Source organism: Crocodylus siamensis, chromosome 2 (genome assembly GCF_052110815.1).
Source record: "Crocodylus siamensis isolate JL-2025a chromosome 2, ASM5211081v1, whole genome shotgun sequence".
In the NCBI taxonomy this organism is placed as follows: domain Eukaryota; kingdom Metazoa; phylum Chordata; order Crocodylia; family Crocodylidae; genus Crocodylus; species Crocodylus siamensis.
This window is the reverse complement of record NC_143396.1, coordinates 139,947,275-139,968,680: the sequence shown is the minus strand read 5'-3', so window position 1 is coordinate 139,968,680 and position 21,406 is coordinate 139,947,275. Positions and strand designations below refer to the sequence as shown.

At 42.7% G+C, this 21,406-nt stretch overlaps 1 protein-coding gene across 1 annotated transcript in view; it reads right to left on the bottom strand.

The window, feature by feature from the left end:
• The window catches only part of BMP3 (bone morphogenetic protein 3), a 33,228-nt gene extending 16,711 nt beyond the window's left edge, over positions 1 to 16,517 (bottom strand). The window contains exons 1-2 of the mRNA XM_090036919.1: positions 15,899 to 16,517; positions 992 to 1,902 (exon numbers count right to left, since the gene is read on the bottom strand). Coding sequence (XP_089893045.1) covers positions 992 to 1,902; positions 15,899 to 16,184 — 1,197 coding nt within the window. The 5' untranslated portion in view covers positions 16,185 to 16,517. The remainder of the gene's footprint in view (positions 1 to 991; positions 1,903 to 15,898) is intronic.
• Between the last annotated feature and the right edge of the window lie 4,889 nt (positions 16,518 to 21,406).

The following is a 21,406-nucleotide window of genomic DNA, read 5'->3' as shown; positions in this document are numbered from 1 at the left end:
CTCTGTTGTCCCAAAGTTACCAAAACTCCATACAAATTTAAAGTCAGCTTACTTGTACTGCTCATAGCTAGTTTCATTAGAGCTAAAGCAGGTGGAATATGAGGCCACAGTAAAAATAATAGTCCCTACATCCACTAAATACCCTGTAGGAATAGTTCTTGTGCGTCCCTCATTTTAGGTCTTTGTTTCTTAGTGGGTCCCACTCTTCAGCTGTATTAGGGTAACAGGTGTTGGTATGACTCCTGTAGAGTTACATGACACATCAAGTCGGACAACTGATTTTAAGCAGGCAAGCTCATTTGTATCAATCATAGGGGCAGATCAAATGATCCTTCCTCTCTAGAGGACAGTTTCCGGGATCAGCCCCATCACGCTTAGTCATAGCTAGGAATGTTACTGCAGAGCAGACCTGCTCTTTGGCAAACAGTTATTACCTTTCTGATTTAATTTGCCTATATTTAGAGTTCAGTCCACTTAGGAGATGCCAACAACTCACTTTTTCAGAGCAGGTTTAGGATCATATCCTGCAAGCATTTACTGCTAAGTTTGGCACTAACTATTTTGAATAGTCCCATTCCTGGATTTCTATGGAGACTACTCTGTGTAGTACTAGATCATAAGCATTTCCAGGCTCTGTCATTTACTATGCTTTGTTAAACAGGATGGTCATGTGTTCACACATTATTACTATCCTATTAGCAATTTACAGCATGTTTGGACTCTGGACAAAAAATAATTCTTCCATATAACTTTGCTTTTATAACTTTGCGTAAACTGATTCTTACTTCATAGTAGTTGTTTTAACAACTACCCTTAAAAATCAGGCAAAAAAGATTTTACTTATTTACTGCATTCTAGAACTTAATAGGAGTCCAGCTGGATTTTATTGATGCAAAAAAAAAAAGTTTGTAGTGCATAAAACCTAGATACATTTTCCTGTTCCATGGAGACAGAGGAGCAATAAAGTAAAAGAAAAAAATATATACTATACCTTTGGAATGGGAAACTGGCATTCACCTGAACAATAATATGCATCAAAGGATTTAGGAGAAATAATCCATTCACTCCAGCCAATGTCTGCAAAATCCACTTTGAGATAGCGCCGCGCACAGTGCCGTGGCTCATTCCACTGCTTCCTCCTGGCTTTCTTTAAGGTTTGCTCGTCGAACTGGAGTGTCTGGCTCTTCTGGTGCTGGTTCTTTCTCTGCTTTTTCTTACTCTTGGCCCTCTCAGCCAGGCGTGGCTGCAGGGTTTTGTAGGATTTTCTCTCTTCCCATCTTTCACCCTCATTGTACTGGTATTCAGAGCCCGGGAGTTCATTGTTCTGCAAGGGCAACAAGATATTGGTGGAGCGCTTCTGTCGCTGTTCAGTAAGGCTGCCCTTGGAGTGGCTCTCCCGTCTAGGAAAGCCCACAGACAGAGAATGTTGGTGTCCTTGAAAGTTAGAAACAACGGTCTCTGGTTCTGAAATGGCAGAATCGTTGGCATAGACCAGGATGTAGGGTTCATAGCTGGATGGCATACTTCTCCAGGGGTAATGGCTAGTTGAGGCCATCTTGACACCAATGAGAAATTCGTCATTCTGTTTTGCCTCACATAAGACATGAGTGAAGTCCTTCCACTGCCAGGAAACATCATCCCGATAAGCAGCAGAGATGTTAATTAGAAAGTGTCCCAGAGTCCGAGTTCGGTTCCCATGAGAAGGGAAACTAAACACTAAGAGATCTATCTGAATTTTCGGTTTCCTGCTTCCATGACGAGAGCAGCCTCTGGATTGAGGACAACTCCAACTCATGTTCAGTAGGTCCCCAATGTAATAATGAAATGAAGCTGACAAGATATTTTCAGACTTGGTTAAGGAGGTTAGATTAAAAACATACAGCTCTTCACTTCCAGGATTCCCTAAAAGAATAAATATTTACATAAGAACATTGGAAACGTTGACAACAAGAAAAGACCCAAGGGCCTTTTGCTTTGTACTTTACTCACTGATCCCATGAGTAATTCCCATTCACTTGAGTGGGAAAGGATCATGATGTTATTTTTTAATATACAGTCTCTGCCGACTCCAGCCTTTAAATTTAAACTACACTTTACCATTCATTTCCCATTTGACAAATATTCACATCATAGAAGCTACAACTAGACCTAAAAGAATGGATCAATAATTCCAAGCTAAGGACAACTAGTTAATATGTAACCCACCACTACATGATATAAACACATCACCCTTCTGAAGTCAGGAAGTAATCTAGGTCACAAGAAGCATGATGGCTATATATTAAGGATAGCAAAAAGCACATGCAAACATTCTTGGAGTCACAATGAGGAGCATGGAGTGTTTGTGAATTTAATGTATGTGAAGACAATTGCCAAGCCAGGCCATCCTAAAGAGGCATAGCACAGATGGCTGTAATTTAGATCTGATCCAAAATCCATAGTGATCAATAGAAGAACTACTGACTTCACTGGACTTTGGATCAGCTTCATTTCAGCTTCACAGCACTAGGCTTACCATTGGGCTACGGTCCTACTGAAATGGGGGAAGTATTTTCCCACCAAGGGAGGATGGGATGGCCTTGTCACCTTGTGGGGAAGGGGATGAACCAGGAATTGGAAGAGTTGGGCTTACCTCCCCGCCCTGCCCTCAACTTTCCTTGGAGTTCTTGAACAAGTGGTTCGGACTGCCAAAGAAGCCTAAGTAGCTTTCCAAATCTCACTGAATTCAGTGCCTCCTTAGAAAAATCTCATCCTGGTTCACTCTATGGTGTGCCTATATGTTACAGATGGAGACCTGAAACTCCTTGCTGATTTTTTTGTCTGGTGCATAGCTGCTATCTACAAGCTTCAGTATGTATGCATAATAGGTATAGTTATAGCTGTAAATCAGTGTGCTATGCTTGCTTGCTCAGTTTAACATACTGTACTTAATAAAAAATGCCAGGTTTTAAAGTTGAAGCCCTTTGTTTAGTGTTTTGCTATGTAAGGGGCCATGACATAGTCTACACAACCTAGTGGAGGACTTGTACAGTCACCCCTCTATGTATAAATAGGCTCTTGATGAGAGACCTGCACAGTAACAAGCACCAAATTAGAACACTGCTAAAAAACAGTATGGAAGTAAAAGCAGTATACCTCAAAAAAATGAAAGACCAGAAGGGAATGTCTTGATTTAGCACCCCAAGAGCCAGAGTCTAGTCATTTGAAAGGTTTAGGGTGAAAGGCAGAGCAAGAAAAACCACACCATTTTTTCACACCTGGATAATCCATATTATTTTATAGTGCTGTATAATAAGCCAGTGGCATCAGGACTAGTTTTACAGTCTCCTGGCTTTCAGTCAGACTACTATTGTTCTCTCTTATCTGGATGTAGACTCAGTAATTTCTTACCCAATTCATTACATTAAATTACATCCACCACAGGAAGTAGAACAAGCTGCATGAATGAAGAGAGAAAGGCAGCTGAAGAAAGCACGATATCCAATTCAAGGTGAGTTTAAAGATAGACATTTATTGCCAAAAAACCCTCTTCCCTGTAGGCATGGTGGAGAAGATTATAAGCCAAAGGCAATAATTGTGTGTATTCAGGATGTGCCAATGAGCAGGATCCTGTGGAAAGAAGAGTTTCCACAGCTGTGAAACTAAAGAAGTCAGTCTTACCACAGGTATCTTTCACAAACCTAAGGCCATATTCCCAACCCAGGACTTGTTGCACCATGGCATTTAAGCCTGTGCCTAACCAAGAATGTGTTTGGTTCTTTTGGGTCACAATCAGAAATGTCATGTTTTGACAAAAGAATGATGTTCCCTGCTCAAATTATAATTAGTTCTGCATTGGTCAAACTGGCAAAACATAGTTTTTGACATTAAAGAACACCAGAGAGCTGCAAATCTGGGCTGTATGGAAAATTAAACTGTAACAGAACATGTGTAGTCCCCAGAAGGACTGGAAAAACCCCCAGAATAGTGGAACAACCAGGGGACATCCAGTTAAAAGCTGTTCTGACAGCTTGACATGTCAAAACTCTCTCTTGAATCTGAGGAAGGGATCTCACTGCACAGGTTTTTCCAAGACTTATTTTTCCATCCAAAAAAACCCCCAAAAAACAACAGGCAAAAATAAACTCCAGAAATGCCCACAGGAATAAGGATGAACAGGCCTCTCAATAAAGAACATACCAGCTGATACAGAACCTTTGTCCAAATGCTTCTGCTGAACAAAAACCGAACCCCCTCCCCCTGTTGATATTCAAAAAGTTGGTCAATGTTTAATTCAGAGGGAATCCTGGGCTTTCAGGTTCTTATCCAAAGGTTCTTAATTGGTTTAACTATCAATGTAATTTAAAAAATGAAAAAAAAATTAAGAAAATCAACAATTCCATCTTGCTTTCATTTTTTTGCTAGGAAACTCTCAGGAACAGCAGGGTTCAGAGCAGTTACAAGATGGAAAACCTCTATTATATTATATTTATTGTTCTGCAAAGGCAAAAGGATCATTATTTATGCAAATTTATGACAACAGGAATTGTTGAGACTCACAGAAAAGAGGACCTGCTTCAATATTCTTTCTAGACTGATTTGGGGGATACAAGAGGTTCAGATAGGTCAGTTTTCAGGTGCTTAGACAAACTGAATCAAAGTCATTCAGTTTCTGTCTATTAATCATTACCTGAAATAATCCTAAATTTCCATACAAGGGACCAAAATTTGATTTACAACAGGGCAGGAGCAGTCTCTTCTCATGTATCTATGAAGCACTTACTACCTAGGCACCTGAGTTCTTTTGAGGTTCGTATTCAGTACTGCAGGGTAAATAATAACTAACAAATCATTTGTGACAAAATATTCAGAATTGCAATTATTGTGCCATCAGTGTGTCTACTATAGGAAGTTCTTTGTTTGATTTTTTTTTAATCTGTTGACTCACAAATGTTGGTTTTCTTTTGGGGATTAAGATATTTATAACAACTGTTGAAAGTTCAGAATTTGGGAATGAAAGAAAATGGGGCACAAAATAAATTGTTCTTGTTTATTGAGCAAAACAGAAAAACTAGTTGGTTTGAGCCACACAGAAACAAAAGGAGCAATATATTCTCTGACTAAGAAGCCAAACCAGATTCTTGAAATCCTGGTAATTTTTCTAAGAATGCCAACAAACGTCACAAACTACCAGTAGATGGCAATGTCTTCATATGGCTTAGCCTGCCCAGAGTAAGGCAGCCTAAACAAGCAGAGGTAGGGATAAAACAATTCAGTCTCCTGACTACTAATGACACTTGCAGGCTAATCATTAGCTGTTGCCACTGATTTCTTGTATCAGTTTGGTTTAAGGATTATCTTAAAATGGAAATACACACAAAACAATGGGTTGCTATCCCTTTGGAGCATAGAGTCAAACTGATTCAGCACACAACAGAGATGATTTCAGAGTGCAGACCAATTTCAATAACAATTTTTAAAGGATGAAGATATAGTGAAGGAGTTAGCCACAAAGTATCTATTTCTGCAGCTTTTTCCCAGGTAAAACATTAATCCATTTGACATTGAAGCATCCACATTTAAAACCAAAGGAAATACCAGGAAGTTACTAAACACCTGCTCTTACAGATGCTACAATTCAAACTATTAACACCACAGTACAGAGCTGCAGAAGAACCTGTAACAGTGCCACAGTCTTGTAGTTACTAGTCCCTTTATACATTAATGCACAAGATCAGTCCTTGGTGTCAATCAGCCTTTCTCTACTGACTTTAGTATCATTTGACAGATGTACACCAGCCAGAGACATTGGCCCCATCATTATTCAGAATGAGATGAGATTTCTTTGAACAATAACTTAAAAAACCCCAAACCACAAGCACTGGGCCTGATTCTCAGTCACATGGCAGAATGACAAGTACCATTGCTAATACCAATATCTAATTCTTATACAGCATTTTTCACCAGTATCTCTCAAAGTGTTTCCTAGAGGATCTCCATATCAGTCTTCTTATTTTAGATGGAGAAACTGAGGCACACAGAGGAAACATGATGTGTGGCAGGTCACCAGCAGAGAGGAATCAAGACTTAGGTCACCCAGCAAACTTCTGAAAGAGCCAGGAATGAAGTTCTGCTTTCCTGTGACATAGTTTAGTGCACTCTCCAATTAGCCAGACTGATGCTTAATAAGAGGACTTTAAGATTTTTTTTACATACAATATAATCTACCTGCAACCTCAAGCACAGGGGTTACTTGTCTGAAGCAAAAGCACTAGACAGGTAAAAGCACCTAAGCACTCTGGAGTTCTAGCACCATGACAGAACTCTCCATTGCAGATAAAACAAATACATCCCATTCTTACATGGTGCCATTTTACACTCCCTTTGCACAAATGCATGTCACCAAGCTAGGTCCAATGCAATGGCAAATAAGGCCAATGCATACTGAATGACAATCCCCCTCCAATCTGCTGTACAACAGGTTTTCCATCATGACCTGCATTCACTGGGTCTGATCCTGTCTGCTACACACAAGCAAGGGGAATTTCATTAACTCAGGTGAGAACCAGTTCTTACTTTTGTCATTGCATGAGATGCATATAGAGGCATTGTTGAAATACAGAACAAATGAGGAGAAAAAATATTTAAGGAGGTAGCAAGCAAGGTGAAAATGGGGAACTAACAAGAAGATGAAAACTCTGATAGCATCTAGCTGCTACGAGGTCTGAGCTAAAAATAAATCCCTGTTCCCATACACACAACTCAATACAGTAGCTAGATTTTGCTACTGGGTGCTGAAGATTTTGTCTGGCATTTAATCCTTGTAGTATTGAGCCCTTGGGAACCTGCAAGAGATAAGACAGATCTCATGCACACTTGTTATGATAACTGACTGATTGCACTGTGGGAGAGGCTTAGAACTCCTGTCATGGACCAGGGCAGGGAGGTACTGTACAAACATGTCTTATTGTTTGTATTCATGCAAATATACTATAGGGTAGCACACACAGTTCAGTAGATGGGACATCAGCCTGGACTGGCCAGCATTCTCAGCTGGTCATGTGAGCACACACAAGTCACCACATGTCTCAGTTTTCCTGGGTGAAATCCTGACTTCTTTGTACTCAGTGGCATCAGGTTTGCATTCCTTCCCTAAATTTAAGAGTGGGTGGGGTGGGGAGGAGGATAAAGAAAGGGATGGCTACACAGAGATGATCAAGATCTACAACAGAAAAGCTTCCAGAAAATATTATTAAAACATATTTTGTTCCTTATAGTTGTCAGATGCACCTTTAATCAAGTCAGCACTTGCCAGCAGTTACTGTGTGGCACTATATGAGATAAGAGTTTATTCAGACATACTTAGAATAGGAAATATACTACTCAATACCCATGATGGTACTTGCTGCACTAACACCACAAAGAACTCACAGCTGTGTGTATTACCTGCTACCACTGCCAGCATGAAAGGTACTGTAAGAAAAAGCAGCAGGTCTGTGAAAACTGACATCACCCACATAAACATATATTCATGTTACAAGGGGCATTCCCATACATCAATAAGTTGGAACAAGTCCACGAACATGTGGTGTGTTTACCTTTATAGAGGATATACTGACATTTTTATGGACTGCCAAATCTTTCCCATGGGTGAAAAGGGATGGAATAATGAGGGTTATTTAGTTATATAGTCATCATTAGACATAGTTTAAATTAGATATTAAAGTTGTGCACTTGTGGCAGTGTATAGTTAAGAATGTACCAGCATTTCCATTGTAAAACCTTCTTATCATGGGGTTTTAGTCCAACTGTAAATATTTGTTATTAACTAAAACCCGGACATTTCAGGCTACAAAAAACAAGTTTTGATGCTTCCCTGCAATACTATCATCTTTGGTAATCCCTTCCCTGTTCCACTAATCTGGGTAACTTTAAATTATGAATGTAAAAATATGGCACTTCTGCAATTTTTCAAAAACTGTCATCTGAGAGCCAGATTATTTGGAAAGATGATGTTTCAGGTGTAATGTTAATCTGATGACTACTAACTGAAAGTAATATATATAATTCCCTGTTATTAGTGTTGATAGTAGCTTTGATTAAGAGCTTTGAAAAATGGTGAATGTACCTGCGCAGTACCTAATTTACATCAGCTGTTTTATGGTAGGCAGGATTTTAATATGCATATTGCATATCATAAATGTATTGCTCAGAGAGTAAGTATTCTACCTTTAACACATTAAATAGATAAGCCATGCCTGCTCTGAAAACAATAAGTGGTTTATACCCATCCAGGAACTATGTTCTTTTTTCTTAAGTATGCTAACTGAGTATTGCAATACACAAGTAAAGTAACTGAAGTTAAATTTATATGACTGTGTATGTGTGTATATTTACACGCACAAAAATCATCTTTGTAAAAATATGTAGACTTTTGTATCTGGATTTGTAGATTTTAATCACAATTTTTAAGGGTGATTATACTACTGCGTGATAGACAGCTAGAGCTAAATTTTCTCTGGTTTATACCAGCACAGTTATGTGGATTCACACCCCTAAATGAAGCAGACTAGATCCATTGCAAGCAAACTGTGATGTAGTATATAGTGATATTAAGCATCTTAAATTACATTTTCCTTTTCAACAGAAAAGGCTGCTTTCTTACATAGATACAGAATCAAGAACAGGTCCACTGAAGTCAGTAGTGTCAAATTTGTGTTAAAACCAGCACAAGTGAGATGAGAGTCAAGCCTGTATAGCCTCTGCCCAGAACAGAAGAATGCCTCAGCTGGTATGTTGCCTGCCTTATAAACTTCAGGGAAGGATTGGGGACCATGAACAAATGTAAATATTCTGTATATAACATTACAGCTGAGCAAGCAACACATGCCAATGTAAATCAAACCTCAAATCCTGGGCATGATCCTGCAAGTCCTCATCCTGCATCACCTCTTCTCAATTTCCACACAAGGATGTTTCCAGGGACCTGTCTTCTTAATTCACAGTGTTTCACCTTTAAAAATTCTTATATAATGCACCCTAACAAGAAGAAGGATTGTGGTAGCCTTGTAACTGGAATAGCATAACTTACACAAGTAGACTTATTCTAAAAACAAGGACATGTTGGCTTGCATGTTTGTAAACAGCTGTTGTGACAAATGACCCCTACAGCATTACACCAGCTGAGAAAAGGTGGGGTGGGGATAATATTTTGTCTGTCTTGTATTGTTTTTCCATTTTTTTGACTGTAAGTTAATCATTAGTCTGTTTAACTGTACTCAGCTTCCCTTGTTTGTCTGGGTGTTTCCCACCACAATAAAAAGGAAACAAAAATCATTAAAAAAAATTGGAAAACACAATGGTAAAACCACAAAAATTATTTCAGGGCAGGTGTAACATTGGAAATCACTTTAACCTTATTTTTCTTTTTTAAATTGACTCAATTTTCAGCAGCTTGTCCCTCAATGCTGCTGCAGTAAATGTTCCATTGTTTGCAATTTACAAGTCCTGTCTTTGAAAGTTATAATGCAATCTATTCTGCATTGTAACTTTATAGCCAGGGCCAGAGTCTCTAGTGGTGTAAATTAGCATAGTTCCATTGCAATGTGTGAAGCTATGCCGGTTTACATGAGCTACAAATGATATCTCCCAGTCTTAGGAATCTGCTAAAAATTGTGGTGGGGGTGGGGGATACGGGATGTATATGTGTGTACATACATGTGCATGCATCTATGTGGGTGCAAGTGTGTGTGTGCTTATAGTGTGGCTACAGTACTTAACTAATATTATGAAAAGGCTGTTCACCCATATACATTAAGTTAAAATACAGTTAGTGTCAGGATTATTCTCGCCATACACAGGAAATTTGTAGTTTTGGTTTAATATGTCCTTAACCCCCATTCCACACACACACGTTATAGAATAGCTTGCATTTGTGAGGTCTGGAGACAAAGACTCATTGAAAAAAATGAGTTTCAGCTGAGTCAAGATTGCACATTTCATTCCATGAATGTTCCATTACAATACATTTAGAATCTGTTCTCTTGACAATCAAGGGCTGAATATCCATTGTTGGTAATTTGGATCAGTCTTATATGTCAAAATAAATCAGGAGTAAGCCCATTCAAATCAATGAAAGGAAACTGCGCCAGACCATAATTCAATATATCATAACTAGATCAAATTTGTTTACTAACATGTACTTCTGTTTAACTTGGAGATGGATTTCAAAAGGTCCATTTTTAATAAGTGGTATAAAACTCAACAATTAATTATTAAGACTAATTTGTTGTTACTTTAATAAAAAAATAAACATGTGAAGAGTGTTCAAGACCTGTGATAAAAATAACTACTTGCTAAGCTAGTCAAGTTCTCTGCAAGGTTCTTCCTTGTGAGTGAAGGATTTCATGTCAGTACAGGTTGGGATTTTCAAACATAGCTAAGAGCAGTGAACTTGTGCTCCTAATTCCATAAGAAATTGGGAAAATTATCCATTTAGCAATAGTTTCAATACTTGTTTCCATTAATTATTTTTTCTTCTCTTTTCAGCTGTCCTTTGTAAGATTCCAGATTTCCAAAGTGATGCCATTTCTTTTCTTTGGCGCAAAAAACTAAGTACCATTGCAAGAAATCCTACCAATCTTTGGACTCACTGCTTAACATATGTCATCTTTATAAAGTCCAGAATGTTTGTCAGCTGGGTGAGCTGGGAAGTCTAGCAAAGAACTTTTCCCTTATGTTGCATGCTATCAATACTGTAGAGAAGCCAAAAGTCCTTAATGAAGGCAAGTGTTATGGACAGCAACGTTTCAACAATTTCCATATGTCTTTTCTTTTCTAATCAGCTACACTTGACAAATGTGTTTTCAGGAAAAAATCAATTTACCTCTTAGAAATATGTGGTTAAAATTATTGGTTACACTGCTGAGTAGACAAGTGGAAATTTTCTTTTCATTAACTCCCGTTCTAGGGCTGCTAGTACTAACTGCCACATACCGCCTTCAGTTATCAATGACACTGAAGAATTTTGTCATTGACTTTTGCTTGCCCTGTGGTTATAGAATCATTCCTTGAGAGTTTTCTTGATGTGTATATTGTTGAGAGAACAGTGGCAGTGGAGTCAATGCCATCTTATAAACAAGAATGGGGGGAAAGAGCTGAAATTTACACAGAGAATGTCTGACAATTTGAGAAGAGAATCTGGAAACAAACTATCTCAAAAAGGAAATACTGTTAATGTTCTATTTCCATTGCATTTTTAGCCAAGCATTTAACCACAAGTGAAAAACAAGACATCTTTTCCCCCCTGAACATTTGATCTAAGGTTTAACAGAAATGCACTTTTCTGCCATCAATAACCTCTCAAATGAGCTGCTGCATCCTATGGGAAAGCTAAGACAACACCAAACTGGTTAAACATTTTGCATAAATACTTATAAAAGTGTCAAAAAACTTATAACCACTTCAAATTTATTGCTTTGGCACTTGAACTGTGAAAGCATGGGGGGAGGAAGAAAGGGGCTAGTGAATAGTGTGTTTATAGGACTGCTGCCACCCACAGTCAAGTAACAGTATAAATATAATCAGAAAGACCACAGAGGTGGGAATCCAACCAAAGGCCTTCTAGGTTTAGAACAATAACTACATTTAATCAGGTGTGCTTAAAGGGGCAAATATCCTTCGTCCTGGATTGTACCATTCCTTTTTTTAGTGTACCTTGCTACTGACTGCAGTCAGGGCCACAGAAATCAAACGGATACAATGAGAAGAGTTCCCACTTCTGCATATGGAAACTAATGCTAAGATAATGAATACATGACTCCAGAAGTAGATATTTGCTGTCACTCAACATGAAACTGTATAAGAGTAGCTACACTGGAACCCTGTAACTGTTACGTACCCCAGGTATACATGCTCTAGAATGAAGGGCTTTACCCTGCAAACACTTGCTATTGGCTGACATAGCAGTAGTATACAGGTGGTGGATGTTTCCAGGACTGTTTACGTCCCAGAGGAATGTGACATTCATATGACACACTGATTGCTGAACAATGCCCTTAGTGCACAACACTCAGTCTAGCTTTTAGAAGCTGGGGTTTCCAAAGAGACCTTAAGAAAGTTAAGCATCAGTTACTCACTGAGTTACACTGACAGCTGGGGCTTAGCTTAGGTCCCTTTTGACTCTTCCAGCCAAAACTCATGGACCTCTTGGGGACTTTTATCTGTAAAAAGGCTGTGAGGTCACTCAGTCACAATAATAAAAATAAGTGTTCATTAAAACAGACTCGTTCAGATCCTAGTAAGGACAGAGAAGCTTAATGAGATACCATAGAGTTTTAGAGCTGCAAAACAAGTTGGATTCCTGGCATTTCACATTCAGAGATTACATATTAAAAGCCTTTTAAGTGACTTGTCTTGTTCAAAGCCCAAGACAGCATAGTCCAGGGATATGGGACTTCTCTCCTATTTGTCAATGACATTTGTTTCTTTTGGTACACACTGGGTTGGTGGGCTACCATCCTCCACACATACTTAGGTAAATAGTTTGATACTCCCAAACATTAAGTGGATTTGGAGCCTGATTCATGGTTCTGACAATTTTACCCCTAGACTTTACTTCATAAAAGCCCAAAGTCCATTTTTTCATGCTGTTTTTAAAAAAAGTATCTGAGTCAAGCAATTCAGTGATCCATTACTAACTGTGCGCTAGTTCAACAAGTTAACTGCAAAAGGTTAGTGAACTGACAAGTCATGCCAAAATCAGCACAGAGATGTTTGTTTCGTCTCAGACAGATACTTTCTGGTAAGAAGGGATTTTAAATTGTGACAGGTTTACAGCTGCATGTCAGTCTAAAACCAAAGCCTGATTATACTGAATGAAGCATAATTCACACTAACAGAAAACCAGAGAGGAACTATTCACAATGCATGACTGCACTTAAAACGGAAAATAGGCCTTTGCTACAACCAGTTTTAAGTAAGTAATGATATGTGTATCTTCATCTATAGCTATATTTATGTATAGTAACCCAAAAGATTCCAAAGGAACTTTACTATCCTATCACATATAAAGCAACTCTTAATGTCAGCGGAAAATGGACAGACGGGGTTCTTTGGGTGAATCTGATATCTTTTATTAGACCAACTTAAATAGTTGGGGAAAAAATTTAAGCAAGCTTTTGGGTTTAAAAACCCTTTGTCAGGCTGAGGAAGTTTCTGCAGTTGGTGTGTGCTCTTCCTGGATGGAATGAAAAGTAAAGAAGCAAGAGGTTGGGCTGGTCTGCATACAAGATGGGCAGTCAGTGAAGGTGCCTCCACCCCTGTAACAGTGGGAATTAGATACACCAAACAGCTACAAGAGCAATGGATCATAGGCTGAGGAACGAGGTAGGCCACCCAGGCCATGGCCTGACCAACTTTTAGCATGTTAATTTAGTTAGCCATTCAGTAAAATATAGCTATACAATTTTAACCAGAATGACAACTGTGCATTTGTGGGCTATATAAATTAATGTGCTAAAAGTTGGTCGAGAGGGCCCACCCCACTCCGCGGCCTATGCAAGGTAGACAAGGTTACAAGAGTCAACTATCTGAAACTTCCTGTTATACAAACCAGAGTCCAGTCTGCTGTTTATTACACTGGAAATCTCTTTGATTACAAAAACCTTGAGTAGGCAAAATCCCCTATGGTATTTGGCGAATCAGTCTTGTGTTATATAATATTTGGCACTCAGGTCTGGTAGGGATAAGAACACTGGAAACAGAGACAGGTATGGTAACAATGAAATAAAGCATTCATTAAAGCATCTTTTTGATGTGCAATATGCATTACACCAGAAAAGTATAGTGTCAAGATGTAGCAACCACCACTGTCTGTTTGTTTCTTCTTCCTGGTACAATCATTGGGATGCTCAGTGCATACTCTAGGGACCTAATTTTTCAGGATGTAGGTATGCTTCTTACTGGACATTAGGCACATTCAGTGTGAGTCCTTGGGAGTGCTTGTATGATGGTGGTAAAAGTGGACAGGTGCCTAAGTCCTGGAAGAATTGGAACCTATTTCCTTTTCTAGTATGGGCTCATGTTAGGTGAATTGTTTTCTTAAATCTTCAAACTGTATGCAGTACAGAAAACTATGTAGTTTCCAGTGCAATAGCCAACTATTTATAGGTAATCCACATGCTTTTTACAGAGGAGCGTGCAGCTTTAGTTTGGCTTGACAGTGTGAATTAGGAACTGCACTGGAAAAGCGTATTTTTTCAAGAGTTGCACAACTTTGAGCATTGGCACAGTCTTTGCAGTGGTTTGAGCAAAATGAAGAATAGTGGGAGAAATTTAAAGATTAAGGACCAGCTCCACCTCTCATTAAGATCAATAGCCAAATACCCCTTGGCTTCTGCGGGGCAGAATTGTAAATTATAATTATTTGTGACCCGAAATCTATGGGCATTCAAGTCTTATTAAATAAAAAGCATGGGGGAGATTTGCTCAGTCATACATTTCAACCAACCGAATCTGTGCTGCAAAGTAGAATGAATATTGCCTGAAAAACAAATCCCCATCTCTGTAAACTCTGGTAGGACTCAGCACTTGTATCTGTGTTTCCTTACAGCATTACACACCCACATCACTGCAATTACGGCATGGTAAGGTCTCTGCCATAAAGACACGTTTTCTTTAACCACCCCTGCACAAGACACCAAACTCACAAAAGGAATAAGAAATCTCATACTCAAGGTAAACCAGTTCCCCTCTGCTTTTTTGTTCTTTTGGGCATTCCTCTTTTGCAGGTATTTAAGCTTCCCCCAATGCATAACACCAATGCTTGCTCCATGTCCCCCAGGCCCACAGGATGAAGTGTCAACTGCTCTCTCAATTACAAAGCAGCCAGCTACAAAGGCAACCTTCCCCTCTCCCTCCACCCCTCCATTAAAAAAAATCCTCCACAACAATAGACTAGAAATCTCTCAAGTCTCAGCTCTGTGGGAGGGAGAGAGACTCCCACACTTGCAAGGGGTCACTACAAGGCAAGTATTAGGCTTGTGTAATGAGGGAGGTAAGTACTGCCTGTTTCAAAGGGGCATTTCAAGTCTGTGTGCCTCAAGGGGTTATGTAAAGCCTCCCCATGTGACTGTTTCAAGGGGACATCTCTAAAGCTGTGTGCTGGGTGTGTCTCCCGGGGGTTATGTAAAGCCTTTGTGTGTATTTCGAGGGGGCATCTGAAGTGTACGTGTGTCCCTCTCCAGGGGGGATCTGAAGTCCCTGTGTGCCTTAAGCCACAAGGTATTTAAAGCTCGTGTGTGTGTGTGCATGGACATCTGTGTGTGTGTGTGTGTGTGTGTGTGTGTGTGTTTCAGAGTGTTGGCTGTAGCTGTGTTGGTCTAAGGACACAGGCAGACAAGGTTCTCTGGATAAATGTGATGTCTTTTATTAGCCCAACTAAATAGTTGGAGAAATTGTTTCAGAGAGACACTTGAGGTCTGGGCTGTATGCATCTCTTTCAAGGGGGATCTCCAGGGGGTGTGTGTGTCCAGTGCGCACCTAAAGCCTGTGTGTGTGTAAGCCTGTGTGTGTGTGTGTGAGCCAACGGGAGATGTGAAGTGTGTGTGTGTTTGTCTCAAGGGGGCACTAAAACCCTGTGTGCGCACGTGTGTGTGCCAAGGGGGCTGTGGAAGTCTAGGAGGGTGTGTACACGTGTGTGTGCATATCTCAAGGGGGTACTTAAAGCCCGTGCGTGTGTGCGCGTCTCAAGGTGGCACTTAAAGCGCGCGCGCGCGCGTGTGTGTGTGCGCGCGCGCGTCCATCTCCAGGGGCACTTGAAGCCTGTGTGCGTGTCCCGCCGGCACCGACCAAAGCCGCGGGACGGCTCGGCTCGTGCCCCGGGCGTCCCGCTGCCGCGCTCGGCGCCGACTCCACTCACCTGCCGGCCGGGCTCGGAAGCCGCGCACGGTGTTGCCCTGGCGCGGGGCGGCGCGGGGCGGGTGCGGGTGCGGGCGCGGCGGCGCGGCGCGGTAGCGGTCGTAGAGCCGCAGCATGTGCTCCGAGACCTTGTCCCCCGGCGGCAGCGGCGGCAGCCCCGCGTCCCCCGCCGCCGCCGCTCTGCGCCGCAGCCCCGCCACATGCGCCCGCAGCGCGTCCCCCAGCGCCAGCCACAGGCAGCTCCAGCCGAGGCACAGGCACAGCAGCGAGCGGGGGGCCCCGGCCATCCCGCCGCCGGCGCCCCCGAGCCACGAGGGGCGGCACAGCCCCTCAGATAAACCTGCCCCGCCGAGCCGTGCAAAGAGGGCCCGTCCCGGGGCAGGGCTGCGGGGCTGCGCGCTCCCTCGCTCCGAGCCTTTGCCTGGCTTTGGGGGCGGCAGGCGCAGCCCGCCGGGTTTTGGTGGCGGCGTGTGCGCGCGCGTGTGCGCGAGAGGGAGCCCCAGCGCTGATCTGTGCAGTCCGCAGCCAATCGCGCCGCCTTCTTGTCCGGCCCCGGTCGCAGGGAGCGGCGAGGCGGAGGGAGACCACCCCCGGCCGGCCGCTCCGCACAGCTGTGCGCGCACGTCGAGGGACGCACACGCGGAGGAGGGGCGGGAGGGGCAAGGTGCCTGTGCAGCTACACACACACACACGCGCGCGCGCGGTGGAAGAGGCAAGTTGACTGCAGGTCTACACACGCGCACACGCGGAGAGTGCGGCGGGAGGAGCAAGGCGCTCACGTTAGGGATGCCCCCGGGCAGCAGAGCGGGGAGGAGGGGAGCCGGAGCGGACAGGGGCTGCTCCACCTCCAGCCCAAGTTGCAGTGCGAAATCGGGGGCAGGCAATGGGGTGGGGGGGGGTCCTTGTCCGCACCCCCGCCTTTGCCCGGCAGCCGCCCTGCCTGCCCCGCGCTCGCGAGCAGGTGGCAGGCAGCGGGCAGCCGAGCCCCGCCTGGGGTGCAGCCACACGTCCTGCACACCGACCATGCCGCGCCGCGTCGTGTGTGTGCGTGTGTGTGTGTTGGGGGGGCACGGCCCCTCCTCCTGGCGCTAGGGTGGCTGTGCCCACACACACACACACACAGACACCACCCCCCCAGCAGCCCAAGGTGTCCCAGCTGCAGGTCTTGGGGTGTGCCAGAGACCAGACCCCCCTGAGCCTGGTGCCTCCTTGTGGCGGAGTTGCAAAACCTTGGGGCTTCCCTCCCCTGCTGTGAGCTGGATACAGACGGGCACCCCCTTGTGCAGGCAGGGCCAGAGCAAGGACTTCGCTCATTGCCTTCTTCTCCCCAGAGGAGAACTGCTTCCCCCCACCCCACGGCCTGCACACACCAGGCCAGGACACACCAAGGCCCCTTCTAGATTCCCTTCTGCAGCAAAGCCCTGGCACTGCCAGCTGGAAGCCGTACCCCACACTTCTGAGGGGAAGCAGGCAGCTCTCTAGATGAAGGCAGGAAGCCTGCTACACTTTGGAGCTTGGGATCCATCACTTGGGGGCCCTGCTACATGTTCAAATGCAGGCTGGCTAGACACCAGCTCTAGAGTTGTTACATGTTTTTCAAGCACTAACTTGATAGCTGGTTGGCTCTTTTTATAGTCATTTTTATCATGTGATAATGAAATTGCAAGTGTGGCTGGATTTGCCAGGTACTTGTGTGATACTTACTTTGCACGTGTGGCTGGTCTAAATTTATTGCACAGTTCACCAGTTAATTGCACCATATATGTAATGTGTCACAAAAGCCTCAGTATTTCTGCAAGGTAGGCCTCACATCTACACTCTAGCATGTACCATTTCCTTTGGCAGACTGTAATGCCCATGCTAGTGGTCATTCCATTGTAGGCACACATTACACATGATTTGTATAAGGGAACTAGACCCCAGCTTCCAGTCATTTGGGTGCTGAATACTCCTGTGTGCTTTTAAGGATTCAATCTTTTGGCTACAAATAGCTATTGATGTAGCTAGCCATCATCACTCATAATGAGAAAAAGCATGTGTGAGTGAGGGAAAGAGAAAGACAAGAGCTTCAAAAGCTCTTTGTTTTGCATGCCTAAAACAAACAATGTTGAAAGGGTCTGGTGTTCATAGGAGTGGCACTTACTGAAGCACCCCAAAACCAGGGGATCCTTGACTGTGGTTTGTGGACTACTGGGTATTCAGAGATTGTACTGAGCCCTGAGGCCTTTGCAGTGCTTTTAATCAACAATTTGATGATATGGGGAGGTGTTTCTCTGCAAGGAAATTTGAGGGTTGACTGTGGTCCAAAAGGAATTTGAGGGTTGACTGTGGTTTGTTGGTCCAAAAAGTTTGTAAAGCACTGTGTTAGACTAGGGCTGTTCAACTCCCAGCCTGCAAGCCACATCTGGCCCCTGGTACTGTTATCCAGCTCATAAGATTCCCTTGGATTCATGGGCAACCTAGTGGGCTGCGGCCCTGTATGCTGGTTTTGGCATGCAGGGCAACAGGGGTCCTGATCCGAGCATGCAGGGTCAGGTGGAGGTGGCATGGGGCCCCAGAGCATGTTCCTGGTGTATGGGGCTGGGTGAAGGCAGCATGGGGCCCCAGAGCCTGCTCTCGGTGTTTGGGATCCCGTCTGACCCACAGACCAGCCCCATGCCATTCATCTATCTGGCTTGCAGAGTCAAAATGTTGAGCACCACTGCATTAGACATGTCTGAAAAAAAAAATTCTCTTATGCATTTGTGTGCATACATTTGTGTGAACAGACATGCGCAAAAGGTGTATAGATAAAGTTCTCCTAGGCATAGGGTTAAGGCACAATAGTTTCTGCATCCAATGGCACCTCATTTAAGGGAGTGATGTGCCTAGCATCACATCTGGCTGCAATGTCTCTTAAACCAGATTGTTCCCTACAAGCATTAGAGCCTCATGTGACAATAATGTTAAGGATTTAAACACACAAATATAACAACACACAAAAGTTAGAAGTGCTTATTTTTACAGCAAAAAAGAAAAAAAAAGGTTTACATCTGTGCATGCATCAGCATTCTACAGCTGCTTGTCACAAACCCATTCCCCTGTCAAGCCTTATCTGAAATCGTCGTGCATCCAGCTTACATACAAAGGTGGACATACTAAGGTCTGGTGCTGCACTTGCTTTCGGTCCACTGTGTATACTGCAGGCCAGAGTCCTGTCACATTTGCATTCATGCAACTTAATTGGGTCAGATCTCCCTTGTTACTCATGTGTACTCCAAGCTAGTGCCATGACATTACTGCAGGCATACATTAAGATGCATTTGGTACAAGAGAGTCATTGAGTACGATGTATGAACACTTTCAGGGTAATGCCTTCCTCCCCAGACCATAGAGTTAGCCTCCCTCCTATATTTGCTTTCCTTCTGGTTCTGACTTACATTCTTGGCTGTCCCAGTGGCTAGCCCCAAGACTGGGCAGTGAAAGTGGGGGTGGTTGATGGTGCTTACAGCCTTGCCTTTCCGGAGATGGTTGCTTACTTTGCACATGTGGCTGGTCTAAATTTATTGCACAGTTCACCAGTTAATTGCACCATATATGTAATGTGTCACAAAAGCCACATGTAAAAAGCATCAGTTCAACACCTCTGAGACTGGGGAGGAGGGAGAGGCTAGAAGCTAGGCCTGAAAGTACTATAGTCATTATCTGTAGAGGAAAAGCAGGAACTGTTTTGTGGTGTCCCATGTCTATCTATATCTGTTCAGGTCAGAAGTCCTGCTTTCTGCATAGAGGTATATATGCTTCAAGTGGAGGGTCTTAGCACAGGTTAAGATTCCCACTGAAATGATGGAGAGCCAGACCCTTAGCCTGGGGAGCTGAAGGTCCAATTATAGAGATGCTGTAAGTACTGCCCATTGAAATTGGCAGGTTGAGTTGTGTGGTTCTGAAGGGGGAAGTAGAATCCACTCCTATGGATGAATAATTTCAGTACTCAGAACCTATTCTGAATATAGGAGAAATACAGGGCTACATAAGTGAAAGAGAATTCTTTCTCAATTCTGTTCCTTTAAGCCAAGACTTTGGTAGATGCTATACATTTAATGATTACTGTGTGGAACAGAATTTAGTCTTGGGAGACCAAAAGATCTGTAACTGAAATATATCAAACAAGCAACATATTAAATATGAGGTGTGGCAGAGGGAGAAAGAAAAATGCTTTTAGAGTTGGGTCATTTGCAAAGGAGAAGGGAGCTTAAATGTTTCAGGGCTTGACTGTGCACCTCCTATTCAATACATGGCTATAGTTAACTTCTTTCTGTGCCTGATTTTGACAGCACACTGATGCATTATTCTCTCATTTGTGGTGCAGGAGTGCCCAGTCCCTTTGCTGAGTGCCATATAATCAAAATGAAAAGATAGTGACTTCCCTAAGTTTAGCCTGACCACCCCAAACTTCAAGAGAGCAATTCTTGTTGTATATCTGTGAGGTAAGAATCAAGCCCTTCATAGCTCATATCACTGTGCTGCCATCTTGTGGAATGGTAAATGGTTTTGGGAGAAGAATGTTTTCTGGCTTTCAATAAATGAACTTTACAGAAGCGAGCAGCACTGGGAAAACCTTGCTGTGCATCTCTAAATGACATTAATTACTGAAGCATATTCATCACCCATGATGGATATTACTAAGTAGCTATGAGACACCCTCTGGGTTTTTTAAAGCTTTTGCGTAGCAAAATCCAAAGACCAGATAAAAGGCAGGTCCTTTAAGCTAACGTCAGGTTCCAGCTGCTTGTACGATCCTACAGCAGTGTGCTAGTATGTGTTGCTTAAAAGAGACAGTTCAGAAACGGTTTCGAAAAATTGTAAAGCTGGAGAAGGAAATGGGAGAATGAAGTATCAGCCTGCCTGTTTTGTTCACCTTGCCTAAGCTGTCAGCACAATTGGCTGATGCAGTTGGCATCATCAGAGCATGAATCTGTAGCCCTGTTGCTGCTGCTTCAGTGGATGTCAATGACGAAAATAAAGGACAAAGAATAATGCCATGAAATTAGTGGCAATAGAATACATTTTATTAATATAGACAGATTGATCCTTAATAGACCATACCAATTCTAATGCACAGTACATTGGCTAGGGGTCTCTTTGTCTGAAAAATCAATCTAACAAAAGTTTGTTGAACAGCTTTGTGAAGAAACAGTTTTATTTTTCTATTGTTTACTGTATCTTTTATTGCTTTTACATGTTTTGGTTGTGGACTGTTGCTAAGTTCTAGCGAAATAGCTACTGGACTGCATTTTGGCCATCTGGATTACATCTGAGTACAGTGGAGCTGTCAGAAGTGAATGGAAGTTCCGGGAACTATCCTAGCAGCCCAGACAAGATGCTAGATTAGGGCAATGGCAAAAGACACAGAAGCTGCTTCCATCACCTTCATATCAGCAGTGAATTCCATTCCAAAGGGCGACTCCTCTACTGGCCATATAAATCTGACTGAATTGCAGCCCCCTTTTACCGCCTGAGCAGAGCAGTT